Source organism: Sus scrofa, chromosome 6 (genome assembly GCF_054392235.1).
Source record: "Sus scrofa isolate SSC_HxYL_T2T_F1_AM1 chromosome 6, Sscrofa_HxYL_maternal_Yorkshire_Landrace_v2.0, whole genome shotgun sequence".
NCBI classification, from domain to species: domain Eukaryota; kingdom Metazoa; phylum Chordata; class Mammalia; order Artiodactyla; family Suidae; genus Sus; species Sus scrofa.
The window spans coordinates 102,434,050-102,448,308 of NC_139388.1; the positions used below are offsets into that span (position 1 = coordinate 102,434,050).

Here is a 14,259-nt window from a genome sequence, read left to right on the forward strand (position 1 = left end):
ATTATTTAGATGAATTTTATTCAGGCCCCTTGAATGTTATTAGGTTCTTTTCTATATGAGCAGGGGCCCCTGGGCCATTTCAAAGGAACACTCAAATGGAAGACATGTGCTCTCCTTTCTCAAAACAGGTATTTGCTTCGGCCTCTTTTAAGATATTTTCAATATCCTTAAATTCTGCATAAAGTTAAAGCCGGGACCAAGCCTTTTACTGACACCACCAAGATGAAACCTGGGGGGGCGGGCAGAGGGACATGGTGGTTTTCCTTCCCAGCTTCACACACACACACATCAGGGGACCAGAGCCCACTCACAGCTCCAAGGTGTCCCAAGGGAACCAAAACCGCGCCGTCCAACGGCACTCCCTACACCTAGCACTCCAATTTCTACCACTCCTGGTATCGAACTCTATTACCGATCCCCATTCTCCGGAAGACAGAGCATTACACAGCGTGCCCTCTGACCGAGTAAATCCCCTGCAACTAAGGTGCGAACCGTGTATAAATGCAAACACTGCCACTTCCGTTTTCTTACCTCCTGCTGTACTGTTACCTCCCTTAACTCAGTGAAGGACATGTTCTCTTGGAGGGTGTACTGAAGTGTCGCCCCCGTAAGTACAGAGAGCAAGTACCACAGTAACTGGAGGATTGATGGGCACCTTCCAAAGGTCCGGAGTTTAAAGTACCCCCCAAAGGAGCTTACCTGACTCCCAGGGCAGGATGCACAACCTGGATGAACAGACTGTTCTTATCTAACGCAGTTGGAAGCATGTAAAGAGTGGAGAATGTGTTTTTGAAACAAAGGACATGAGCAAAGCAAAATGAATGATAATAATGAAAAGAATAATCGTACTTATATAGTTTCAGATTTTATTTTCATAATTATCTTCCTAAAGGAGCAATAATCTGCATTTCCATAACACATTTAATATTCTATTCACCAAAGAGCTGGAAAAAAGACCAGGGATAAAGCAGTTTTTATACACAAATAGCATCCTCTGCATATGTACAGATGAATTCGACATACAAAGTGTGCCTTGTGGACTGAGTGCACTGACAACACCGCGGAACACTGACTGTCAGACTCGGTGTAAACACGTCTTCACTTCCCACCGTACTCGGGACAAAGGCCTACATAGTGGAAAAATGAGAGGCTCTCTCTTCACGAACAGCCCCGACCTCGGGGAACAGCCACGAGCCCCGCAACTTCGTAACCTGGCCTGGGACAGGGGAGGGGGGTGGAGGTCGCACTGGATCACTGCTCATTTTTGACTAACATGTAAGAAAGAGTAAAAATAAAACTTTCCCTAGGCTGTAATGGAGAATGTGGTCTATAAAAGATGGTCTAAAATATCTTTTCAGTGTTGCCAAACCTCTTTAAATGGATTGTTCATTAGCTCAAATGCACCTCAGCACAAGACTCCTGAGGTTTCTGGTGGATCGGGATTGGGGGGGGGGTGTCTCTGAAACATTAACACAATGCCAAACACAAACGCCTAAATCTGCTTTCCTGAGATGGTTCAGTTTGCCTCCAGTCTGCAGGTGGCGGCTGCCCGCAGAACCACTCAAGGACTGGAGGGGGCAGGACACTGATTAGTGTTTGCACCCGACCTTCGATGACAATCTCCACCCTTCAGTCCACCCGCCTGAGCACACTGGCCAGCTCTCCCACGGAGCCCAGGGGGACGGGACCTCCCGTGATGACCGCCTCAGCATCCCCGGAGGCCAGCACACCGAGCTCCCTGTGCTGGCACAGACAGGTGGGGGCGGGAGCGTGGGCCCTTCCTGTGCAAGAGAGGGGGTCTGAGCACAGGGCGGAGGCCTGCGAAGGAGGGACGCGGGCTGGGATATAGACAGCACCTCCCCCACGACCCAGAGGCCACTCAGGGGGAAGAAACATGGATGCCAGGCTGAGAGGAAGCGCTGCACTGCCGGGACGCGTGAGCAAGCCCGTGTTAGTTCCCGTGCAGTCAGGAAGCCAGGGGGTTCGGAGACAGTCACGGTGCACGTGCGGGTGGAAGAGAGAAGACACCACAGACTCGCCGTACTGTGCTCTCTCACAGACTTCCAGGCGACTCCGCACGCACCTCATCCTGGGACAAACAGCAGGCAGGGCTCAAACAGCTTCCTGCCCCAATATCACTTCTGAAGGTCTAATAATTTAAATATACCTAATATCACGGGGGAGAAATTTCCTTTTGAAAACGAACATTTAAAACACTATTTTGTTTAACCAGTAAACGTCACTTTTAGCAGCAATTATTAAATAAAACGCAAAACAACTTCTCTAACAGGAAATCACAAGAGCCCAAGAGAGAGGAGGCCCTCCGCCTAGTAATGCTTTGTTTAGAACAAATGTGTCTGAATTTGGTTTGCGATTATAAAATCAACTGCATGAAAATGTGACAGTGACTTCTCTGCTCACTCCTGCGGGTGTCTGACAAGAGCTTTATCATGAAGAGAAAAAAATGGTTCACGGGCAGCGGGCACGATGGGTGGTCCAGACGCGGGAATGAGGCTCATCTGCACCAACATCAGGACCAGGGCCTCGGGATCTGGGCACCCCCAACGTCAGCTCAGGTACCTGAGGTGGGGGACACTGAGCCTAGCACAGGCCCCCTGCATACTCATCCTCCTCCTCCTCAGCAGGGGCGGCGGGGGCAGGGGCGCCCTCTGGCTGAGCTTGTGGAGGGGCTGCCACCTTCTTCTTGACTCCACCTCCAGGGACCACCAGGCTCAGGCCCAGCTTCGCATACTGTCAAGGACAAAGCTCGTCTAAGACTGGACGACCCGGACGACCAGATGCGAACAGGCGACACCTGTGCGACAGAGCCTGGCCCTCCGAGAGCCTAGCCACCACTGTGATGCATCAACCACCACAAATCCCAGCGCCATTCAGCTGGCTCATGGCCGGGATGGGACAGGGACACGACACCCAGACACAGGAATGTGGGACAACTGAGCTAAGAGATGCTGGAGTCCCTGTGAAATACGGTCTGTTCCGTGTTAGGAAGCCCGGTCCCCGGAGAGGGAAGGACTTACATCATTGTCCATGTACTTGAACAGGGGCGAGTTGCAGACCTCGGACACCTGGTCCTGGTCCTGCTGGTCGTAGCCCTCCAGAAGCTGCTCCAGAGCCGCACAGTCTTCACTGCCGTTGAAGCCGGGGATGCTGGGGGAAGACCAGGGCACGTCTGTGTCTGTTCCCCACAGAGCGGCCCCCACCCAGGTGACAACATCTAAGGACACTGCCGATCGTACAAGTGAGGAGGCCTGGCAGGCTGGACATCCTACAACACCCCGGATGGCCAACAGCAAAGACTCGGGGCGCCTGGACTCAGGGTGCCCAGACTCAGATGCCCTGCTCACTTAAAACTTCGCCTCCAAGGAAAGCCCTTAGCCCAAGCTCCTCACAACACAGTGTGAGCACTGCCCTCTTATCCTTTTTTTCTTGGTGAATATCACGAATTCAATCAAGTCATTCACTTTCGTGGCAGCCCCCAGGAGAAAAACATATGAAAGAACACAACTCATAAAAATCCCACTGCTGGAGTTGCCATTGTAGCGCAGTAGAAATGAATCTGACTAGCATCTGTGATGACACAGGCTTGATCCCTGGCCTCCATCAGTGGGTTAAGGATCTGACATTGCCACAAGCTATGGTGTAGGTTGAAGACACAGCTCAGATCCCACACTGCTGTGGCTGTGGTGTAGGCCAGCGGCTACAGCTCCAATTTGGCCCCTAGCCTGGGAACCTCCATACACCACGGGGGTGGCCTTAAAAAGCAAAAACAACAACAACAAAAATCCCACTGATAAGCTGGAATGGTTGCCAGGCACTCCCATCCTCTGAAATCTATTTAAAAACAAAACAAAACCCAGGACTGTTGGCCCAAGCTGAGTGTCAGGAACAGCTGTGAGCTGGTGGTGGCTCACCTGTAACTCTCCCGGACGCAGCGCTCGGCGGCCACATAGTCGTTTCTGTGGAGATGAACTAAGACTTGGGCAATTGTTTTCTGAAACAAAAGAGGCGATTATGGGCCATGTTTATATCCATGCAGAAAAGACAATTTCCTGACGGCTGGAGTTTAACGTTCAATCTCAGTCTGTGCCTAGAGAGATTTGTAATCCCCCTGTCACCTCAACAAGACCCCGGCAGAACATCCCAGAATAGCACACCTCGAGCTCCAGTGTGCACACTCCACCCAGGGTCTCCTTGAAGAGATGGCAGGGTCAGTGGCTGAGGGAGCCTCTCATACTGGCTCCCAGGTGGTGCCGGTACCCAATCCAAGAACCACATTCAGAGACATGGCCACCGAGAAAAACCATCACATGTTATAAAGGAAGTTTCTTCCAGGCACCTACACAGGTTTAATCTCAAAAAGGGAACAAGTAAGAGGGGGCCCATAACGCAGCAATTCTACCCCAAAATCCTTAGAGGGACAGAAGGACAAGATGAATGAGTGGAAACTTCACAGAACAGACGCAACGGTACTATTCACTTAACAAAGGATTAATGAGAACACAGGACTGGTAAGATCGTATTGGCAAGACAGCTCTTCCATCTTTTTATGGTCATTTTTGAGATGACTTATTGATCCATCTTTAAGTTCCCTGAGTCTTCTGTCGTCTCCATTTTCAGATTAAGCCCATCCAGTATTTTACTTCAGACACTGCTTTTTCAGTCAAAAATTCTAATTTATTTCATTTATAGTTTCCAGTAAAAAAAGAAAACACATATTCATGGAACCTGGTCTTAGGCACAGTCACACCACCATGAAATCTAAGGTAAAGCTAAAACAAGCGTCTTCAAAGCATACCTTATAACAAGTTGGGTAATTCTCAATCTCCTTATAAATATTTTTTTCTTTCTGAATAGAGAGTGCCGCCTCATCGAACCTAAACACAAAACAAGAAAAATAAGACAGGCAGGTCCATGTGACCCAGAGAGAGGTCAGTGTTGTGCTGGATCTGACGTTACAGACTTTACAGAGAGAAAGACGCCATCCGGCACCTCAGCAGCTGCCCCACAACCGTGTTCCATGGCCTTTAAATGCTCCACCGGCCCTTCGAGATATCAAGCAGCAAAGCAGAAGACAGGTCGCTTCACACAGGGAGTTTTCAGTCTGGGGGTGGAGAGGACAGACCACCCACTAACGAGCATCAGTCAAGTTCAACCAGCTGCTCTGTGAGCGTCTATGAGGAGCTGGGAGACCACCCTGATCCCAGCATCTTGGATTCCATCCCTCCAGGAAGGACTTGAAAACACCTGAGAGCACTGGCCGCCCCCACGGTACAAGGTGCCCAGCGTGGCCTCCAAGAGCCCCACAGCCCCACGTCCAAAAAGGCATGCAGGGACGTTCCCGTCATGAACTTAGAGAAAATGAACCTAATATCCATCAGGACGCAGGTTCGATCCTCGTTCAGTGCGTTAAGGATCTGGTGTTGCCCTGAGCTGCGGTGTAGGTCACAGATGCAGCTTGGATCCTGTGTTGCTGTGGTTGTGGTGCAGACCAGCAGGTACAGCTCCAATTCAACCCCTAGTCTGGGAACTTCCATATGCCACAGGTGCAGCCCCCCCAAAAAACAAAAATAAAATAAAATAAAAACACAAAAAGGCTGGCAGGGTGGGGCCAGAGTCCTGCCCGCACCTCTGCTCAGTGCTCATCTTTCTCTGTCTACGTTCACACACCCTCTGGAGAACTTTATTAATAGCAAAGATTGTTTACTATGCTTAAACTGAGGGGAAGTAAAAAAACAAAAGGAAACCCCCAACAGAATTCTGGGTGACTGGGCCCAGCTTCTTGTGTGCAGGCCATACATGTGAAGGATAAAATACTAACTACCCCATCTAAGGACACTGTCAAGAGCCTGTCAGTTTTCGTGGAGAAGCATTTAGGGCATCTTGTCCTTTATGCCCCAAAGATACTCGTCCTTGGGAGACATCAGAACCTACCCACGACAGACCAGGACAACTGCTGTCCCCCGGGCTGTAGGGCTCAGGCAGTTGGAACTGATATGCATGGGATTACCCTTCAGAGGAGGAGACCCCTCAGTATCTCAGTGCTGTCCTGCAGACCCCCATCTTTCTACGGCATGGCCTGTGTGCCTGACATCACACCAAAGACATCAACGAGCCATTTCTCCGGTGGGGACGAAGCTCGCATGGACACAGGAGCATGGCTCTGTGACACGCACCTGCGTCCCCGTACCAGCAGTCTGGAGGCTTTTCCTAGTAACTCAACTGCCTGTCGTAAGCGTTCTTCATTCTGTAAGAATTCAATACAGACAGTGTTGGCTGCTTTAATGTCGGAGTATTTTTCCCCCAACAATTATTTCATTAAAAAAATAATTAAATAATTAAAATGGCACTTGATCAAGGGAGGAGGTGCGTTGTGTGACACCAAAGCTGCTAATCCATTTCATTAGGAACAACAAAAAAGTTTAGTTTGAGCACTTTTCAAAGTTTTCAAAGAGCTGCCACATTTCTGTTTTCCTGTGTATTATGAATCTCAACATTCGAAGTATACTTAAAGAAAAACAATAAAATTCAAACTTACTTCAAACACATTAGCTGTCTGCTGATATAACTGCACAGCCTTATCTGGATCAACATTTTCTATAAGCCTACATGAGACAAGAAAATGGACTCCTATGAGCAAGAGAAAGCTTGTTTCTCAAAGGACTGTATTTAAGCAGAAAGAGCTCCAGGCTGAGGCCGGGTCCACACACTCACTTCCCGGCGCGCTCCAAGGCCATGGCGGCTGTGTCCGGGGTGCCGTTCTCCAGGTACATCATGCTGGCCTTCTCGATCAGCTGCACAGCCTCGGGCAGCTTCTGCATCTCCTGCAGGCAAACCACACAGCTGGATCAGTACATGCATCAACTCGAGGAACACAGAGGGAACAACCTGAAATTTGCAAAAGCAAAGGACCCAAAACACCATACAAGGATTGAGATGCGTAAAATGACTGGCCTTCACGTGGTTACTCTGCCCATCCAGCTTTGTTTGGTCAAACCAAACACCAATCAGTCAATTTAGACTGAACTCATCACTTCCCAGCATGTCAGGGAAACTACAAATAGCAGAAACCCAAGCATTTGCTCTTTGGTGCTTTCAAAGCATTTACAATTCCTGGAATACTAGGGGTCTCTGCTGTACACAAGGCCTGTGCCAAAGGCCACAAAGGGTCAGCCTAGGGGCTGTCCCTCATTTCTGAGGACGCCTTGCTTGGATCACCCAGTATCTGGATTTAAGTTGTGTTTTATGGCTTCCTATTTAGAAAACATCAAAAGCTCTGGCATCAGCAGGCTCGCCTTCCCACACAGCACTGGCTGAGGGGCCTCGAGGCAGCAGGCCCTGTGGAGGCCGGCTCCTCCTGGGGGGGCTGCCCCTCTCCCCACACCCTATACACCAGCCCTGCCTCTGCACTCTGCCATCCACCACGCTCACCTGCGTTCACAGCCCTCTTCACCTGAGTGCCATCGACAGAGCAGAGTTATGTAACCATATAACAATTTGTCACAAGGAGGCATCAAAATTTCAACATTTTCCTATTACTAAAAATTCAGATAACTGCCACTTTTCTTAAAAATAAACATCCCTCTTCATAAATACTTTCTATTTCTTTGTGACAGAATCACAGGACTGGAATTCCTGGATCAAAGACTACAAGAGCTCTCAAAGCCCTCTGTATTATGATGGAAGTATTTTTTTAATGACATCAGAAAATGCGCAGGAAAACTCAAATGTAAACAGTGCGCTACAAAGCTGTGTGTAAAGAATTATCCTTAGTGTGTGTATTTATATATACAGGAAAATTTCTGTGTATAGAAAAATAGCGAGAAGAAAAAAAACTAAGCCTGTTAACAGCTATTACTAATACTCTTTAATCTTTCCAGTGTTTCTAAATGTTCTACAATGAGCATATATTCACTTTAAAAAAAATCAGTAGGTTAAGATTCTCAGTTGTAGAAATGAAAAACAAAAATTTTATTAAAGTGTAAGTTCTTAAAACAAAGCTTTATAATAAATAATTGAAAAGAGCTTTTATCGTACCAGAGAATGTAAAAATGCAAAAGAAAATGTTCTGTTTCAATTGCCACTTGGCAAACGTGGAGAGTCAGCATAAAGTGACACGTCCTGTCTCAACACAGCAGGATATTAACTCCCAAACTGCTTTTCAGAAGCAGGAATATAAAAAGTAGCTTGGACATATTAGCCAAAATATTAGTCAAAAAGAATCAGAGTTAAACAGCAACGGTTTAAGTTCTCTTCAAAGATAACTGGTATTTATAAATCAAGAAAAAATTCTTCATTCTACAGCCCACAGGTAGTAAACACCTGTAACCTTTTACTACCTTGGAGTGTCCTCAAGTTCTCAAAAGCAGGGACCGCCACCCAGAGCTCTGTTTTGCAACACCCTCTCCTGGTCACAAAGCTCAGAACCTCAGTGTCCCCAATTCCCTCTCATACAGGCTCGGTTAAAAGTCCCTGTCTGGAGACACACAGAAGGTACCCAAAGGTCCAATGAGCATCACCATGGACAAGAAATCTCCATATCTCTCGCCTTAGCGAGGAGACTGCCACCTGGGTACACAGTCACTCTCATCCTCGTGGCTCACTCGTTTACCTACAGAACAGCTGTGAGCCAACAGCACTGACCTTCAGCATCATGCCGGCCTGCTCGTAAGCTCTGCAGAGAGAACAGAATTGCTTAGATGAGATCTTGATGAAATAAGGGGAGGAGAAACTTTCTATCACAGGTATGAGAAACCATGGCAATTACGACTGGCTCAGGCAATGTGTGGACTGACAGCTTTTGGTGCCACATGGCAGAATTCTTCTTCCTTTTATTTCCATGGGCAGTAACGCCTTGGAAAAAACAGACAGATCTAAGTTTAAGGGTTATCGCTTTGCAGATGCAAAATCAAGTAAAGCTCAGAGAGGTTAAATGACTTTCTACTTGACAAGCCTAAATCCAAGTTCTGAAACAAGTGTTTCTACGAAAGCAGGGGAAAGCTTCCTGCTTCTCTCCACAAGTGGCATTAACAATCAAGAAAGAAGAAACAAAAGAGATTCTAACTTACTTGTTTTTTTCATAGGTTACTGAACAAAACAGTCCTAAAAATATGATGATGATTTAACTTAAACACTGAGTAGCTTAGCTAGAAGTGACTTCACTTTTAAGGCTCCAGTGAAAACTAAAACAAATGGAAATGACTATTTTATTTAAATCAATACAAACTAATGTACTGATTTGGACAACTTAGGAAAAATTTACCCCTCCCCCCCAGGAAAACAGCAAGAAAATAACCTACAAATACATGAACACATGAAGACTATTTACTTACTTGGCAGCATGAAAAAGACTGAATGGATGCAACAAAGTCAAAATTAAGGAAAAAAAGCAAATCAAAAGTTTCTAAAGCTCTACTAGTTAAAAAAACATTAACTAAATCACTGCCCTGGTTCATCTGAAAAGACAAATCCTACAATCAGGTAAAGAAGAAATACTTTAATGCCTGTGGATGCCTCCTAAAAACTACGTCATTCACAGAAACACTGACAAAAATCACATCGATTTTTAAGCCATGATGCATAAGCCTGAAATTTTACTAAAATGCAAGATTATTATAATCATAACCTGCAAATGAGATTAAAAATAAACATTTTTAGTTGATAAGATTATAAAATACATCAGGCAAATTTGCTTTAAACTATTTAAAAATTTTATTTCAAATACCCAAGGAAGGCCATATTTTAAAAGATGAATTTAGCAGTTCGCACGTTTCCAGCACACTAGCTGCTTCCCCATTTTTCAGCCCCTGTCCCTGCATCTCCCTCACTTTACCCCAAGTAAAACCATAATCAAGCAAATCCAGAAACAACAGAAATAAACCCTCAAACACAGCTCTGCAGAATGGTGCGGAGCTATGATCAGGTCTCCTTCAGAGTTTAGAAATGCAGGATTTTTCTAAACGGCTTCTAATCTAATAGCACTATACTCCACATGCAGCAAATTTATAACAATTTATAAAGGCTGAAAAAGATACGCCCTGTTATTCTCGTGAGCAACAGCTTCTCTCAGGCAGGCGTCTTTTGCTTGCTCAAACTGTTTGGCATTTTTAAAAGCAACAGCTGAAATAGAAAAAAAAATAGACTTTCTATTTCCATCATTTAAAAAAATCCTCAAATAAATCACTCCCCAAATCTGCATGATGTGTGAAGTATTAGAAAATAAACATTTTATTCATTCATTCACTCATTGTCTTTTTATGGCCAAACCCGCAGCATATGCAAGTTCCCAGGCTAGGGATCCAATCAGAGCTGAGCTGCCGTCACAGCCACAGCCATGCCAGGTCAGAGCCCCGTTTGCAACCTACATAGCTCACAGAAACGCTGGATCCTTAACCCACTGAGAGAGGCAAGGGATCGAACCTGCATCCTCATGGATACTAGTTGGGTTTGTTACCACTAAGCCACAACAGGAACTCCCCAACACTTATTTTAATCACATACTTAGGAAATTTCATAAAACCGTAAGTACTTACTTTTTTCCAAGTCAACATCTTACAATTTTTTTTTTTTTTTTTTTTTTGTCTTTTTGTTTTTCTAGGGCCGCACCGGCAGCGGCACATGGAGGTTCCCAGGCTAGGGGCAGAATCGGAGCTATAGCCACAGCCTACGCCACAGCCACAACAACTCGGGATCTGAGCTTCATCTATGACCTACACCATGGCTCACGGCAATGCCAGATCCTTAACCCACTGAGCGAGGCCAGGGATGGAACCCTCATCCTCATGGATGCTGGTCGGGTTTGTTAACCACTGAGCCACGACGGGAACTCCCCTTACAACTTTTTTGACTATCAACAACTTAAGAGTATTTTCAAAAGGCTTTAATTGTAGGCTACTAGCAATAAACCAGTACTCCTCCCACTCACACCCAAGCTTCTAAGCTTTGAGAAACACCAGCATCTAAGCTTTGAGAAACTGAGATCACATCAGTCAAAGCAAAGCACCCAAATAACAGGCACTGTCACAAAAACAGAAACTTACTTCACTGGTTTTATATTTACTAATAGAAACAGTGCTTTAGTTACAGCTTATTCTATCTTTTAAATTATTTTGAAACTGAAGACCAGTAAACACACTCAATATTTTTATAAATCTTTTTGGCACAATCTTTATGATCTTACAGATTTTGGAAAACTTACAAAGTGCTGCTCACAAATAAGTAAAAAGGATACTGCTTTAAGAAAACATTTGTAAAAAACACACTCTTAAAATAACCTTTAATAAAATGTTGAAAATAAGTGACAAACTACTTTCATCTCTGAATTTCCATATTTTGCTTTTTGAAAAATTTATTCCACTAATGAAAAGTATCTTGCATATCTCCTTGAAGAAAATAAACAAAGAATGCTTAACAGTAAAATCTAATGTGAAACACTTATTTCTGAAAGCAGCTTACAGTCTCAGATGCATATAAAACAATTCTGTGTTAAATTTCCCTCTTGGAGACTTGCTCTCCAGTCACACAAGTGTCCTTATACAAGGTGTCCATAAGATCCATATAAAATTTGAACCTGCAATCATTTTCCGTCTAAATAGGAGGTACAGTAATTCATATAAGGTAACAGATAATTTACTCAGGATTACATCGAAGTGCTAAAGATTAATTTATCGTCCTTTCCTTTATTACCTGGGAAATACATGCTGTTATTGCTGATTAGTGTCATCTTACCTGATTTCTTTTTTCTTGGTGACATACTAACACTAAATGCGAGGCTAACAAATGTGATCAAGGCTACTGCTGAAACACAGTAAAATGTGTTCAGGGTGTTTCAAAACTGTATTATGCTTTATACCCAAATAATCACGGATATGCTGAAAGCTATCTCCCATAACTTAAAATGCTAAGTTTTTAATAATTCTCTTTTGGTTGCAAATTCCAGATCATTTTTATCTTACATGCATATAAACATATTAATATATGCCTATAATGTAACACTTCATAAACATTCATCGGTGCACCTCCGTGGAAGGGTCAAAAAGAACAAGAGCCAAGCCACGGCATGCAGCTCTACTGAGAATGAGGCTAAGATGTTTTAAAAAGTCAATGAGAAAAATCTTCAGGGAGTTCCCTTTGTGGCTCGGCAGTTAACACACCCGACTAGGATCCAGGAGGATGCAGGTTCGATCCCTGGCCTTGCTCAGTGGGTTAAGGATCCAGCATTGCCATGAGCTGTGATGTAGGCTGCAGACGTGGCTCAGATCCAACATTGCTGTGGCTGTGGCATAGGCTGGCAGATGTAGCTCCGACTCAACCCCTATGCTGTGGGTGAGGCAGAAGGAAGGAAGGACAGAAGGAAGGAAAAGAGAAATAGAAAAAATCTTTCAAAATAACAGGTAGCAGAAGAACATGACAAAACTCTCAGAGATAGTATGAACTGAATGAAGTTCAAGAACATATAAAGGATGCTAAAAGCGCAGCTGCATCCCCTGCTCCCATCCTGCCATCCCAGGAGAGGCAGAGGCCACTGAATCTGCAGCTCACACTCAAGACATCTGAAAACAAGTGGACAAGTGCAAGGATTCAGGCAGTTTCGTTTTGTCTTTTAAACAATTAAAATGCTACAGGATGCGTTAGGAGGAAGAATTATACCGAGATGAAGTGAGCAGCCCATGTCAAGATTACACACCACAAGGACTGGGCTACAGTCACTCATACCTGCTTTTCCATATTCAGAAGCAGCACTGTCATAATCTGGCTTCCATTTTAAAAAACCAGTTTTCAGGCTAAAAGGAAAAGAAGACACAATTAACACAAGTTACCAACCATGTTCGTTCATAAGTAAGAACCCTGCTTGTAAGCACCTTATAGGTCATTAAAGGGGGCAGGGGACCATGGGCCAATCACATTCCTAAGAACCTTGCTTGTAAAGGCTCTGATGGGCTCATTAAAAAGGGGGGGAGGGGACCATCCCTACAAAGTCACCATCTCACTCAGCTCCATTGAAACTTACTGATAATCACATACAACCTCACTACCTTCCCCTCCCATTGTCACAGACACAGTTGTCCCCCTTTTGAAATGTCTGTCCAAGTAGAGTGGAGGGTCTTCCTGCACGGTCCCCAGACTAGCAGGAGCAGCACCACCTGGCAGCGTACAAGAAAGTGTAAGTCACTGAGCGAGCCCCAGCTCTACCGAACCAGACACTCTGGAATAGCGGCGGCAATCCAGGGTGTAAAAAGCCCTGAGAAGTATTAAAGCTTGAGAAGGGCTGAAGCACATAAGTAAGCAGTGGGACCTGTGAGACTGCAGCACAGGAGAGGCCAGAGAATGACCGAGGAGTCATCAGCAGATGCCACACCAAGGGCCCCATAAGTTTCTCTAGGAAGACTGCAGAGAAAAGCCAGGAAGACTGCAGAGAAAGGCCAGAAAGACTACAGAAAAGACACTCAGGGAGACAGAGGGAGTCAGCAAGAAAGACTCCAATGAGCCACCAGGGGACAGGAAGGACCACCTGAAAGACGAGGACGACTGGAAGACAGAAGCTGCTTTCCAGGATTCCAGGATTACTTGGCATCTCAAACGCCACACCAAAGTACAATCCGATTGAATCCTTATCTAACCTGCCCTTTCTGCAATACTTTAATTTCAGAATAATTTCAGGCTTACAGTTTAGTGACTGTCAAGCTTAGGTGTGCTTACAAATTGCCCAATGAACATCATCTTTAATTCTAAACTTCAGTTAGTGACGACCTGCTTACGACTCTGCCAGCTTCCAAGGGACCAGGGGACACCTTAACTGAGGAAAAAGAGGGGCTACCGGCCTAGGTGGGGGGAGCCCCCAGACTGCCGGGCTCCGGGGTACCAAAGAGCCCCCACTGCCCCCATCACCCGAGCCGCGACAACTTCCGGGTCGACGGTAGCGCTTCCGGGCCAGCGCCCACCCCCCCAAGCCCCGCTCGCCCGCCCCTGCGCCCCCCGCGCGATGCTAACTCGGACAGCTCTCGGAGGGGCCCGGCCCCGGCGTCCGGCCTGGGCCGCGCTGGGCCTCTCACTCACTATTTCTCTGCTTTGGCGAGGTGCTCCAGTCCCTCGTTTATCTTCTGCGCCGCCATCTCCGCGGTGCGGCCCTGACGTGGAGGCCGAGAGCCCGCCGAGTGGGCGTGGGAACGCCGAGGAGGAGGCCGGGACGGCGCCGCTGCCGCTCCACCGGGGCCTGCAGGGCTCAAACCAAGTGCGGCGAAG

General features: G+C 46.1%; 1 protein-coding gene across 4 annotated transcripts; it reads right to left on the minus strand.

Annotated features, from left to right (window-relative positions):
- Nucleotides 1-845: 845 nt before the first annotated feature.
- On the minus strand, nt 846-14,179 carry NAPG (NSF attachment protein gamma). Of its 4 annotated transcripts, none has more exons than NM_001445090.1 (12): nt 14,074-14,179; nt 12,733-12,800; nt 10,053-10,137; nt 9,351-9,368; nt 8,662-8,692; nt 6,733-6,842; nt 6,557-6,623; nt 6,195-6,265; nt 4,817-4,895; nt 3,933-4,012; nt 3,039-3,168; nt 846-2,751 (listed from the first exon to the last, which is right to left on the minus strand). In NM_001445090.1, the coding sequence occupies exons 1-12, from the start codon at nt 14,127-14,129 to the stop codon at nt 2,602-2,604; spliced, it is 945 nt and encodes a 314-aa protein (NP_001432019.1). In that variant the 5' UTR covers nt 14,130-14,179; the 3' UTR covers nt 846-2,601. The 4 variants fall into 4 exon arrangements, with proteins under 4 accessions (NP_001432019.1, XP_084814577.1, XP_084814576.1 ...); XM_084958451.1 differs by lacking the exon at nt 14,074-14,179 and adding an exon at nt 13,809-13,917 and having other exon boundaries at nt 853-2,751; XM_084958450.1 differs by lacking the exon at nt 14,074-14,179 and adding an exon at nt 13,717-13,917 and having other exon boundaries at nt 853-2,751.
- Between the last annotated feature and the right edge of the window lie 80 nt (nt 14,180-14,259).

Coding starts and splice junctions, on each gene's coding strand:
- NAPG (NM_001445090.1), bottom strand. CDS start 14,129: ATGGCGGCGCAGAAGATAAACGAGGGACTGGAGCACCTCGCCAAAGCA. Junction 10,138..12,732: donor TTCTGAATATGGAAAAGCAG/GTATGAGTGACT, acceptor TTTCTATTTCAG/CTGTTGCTTTTAAAAATGCC. Junction 6,624..6,732: donor GCCTTGGAGCGCGCCGGGAA/GTGAGTGTGTGG, acceptor TGTCTCATGTAG/GCTTATAGAAAATGTTGATC.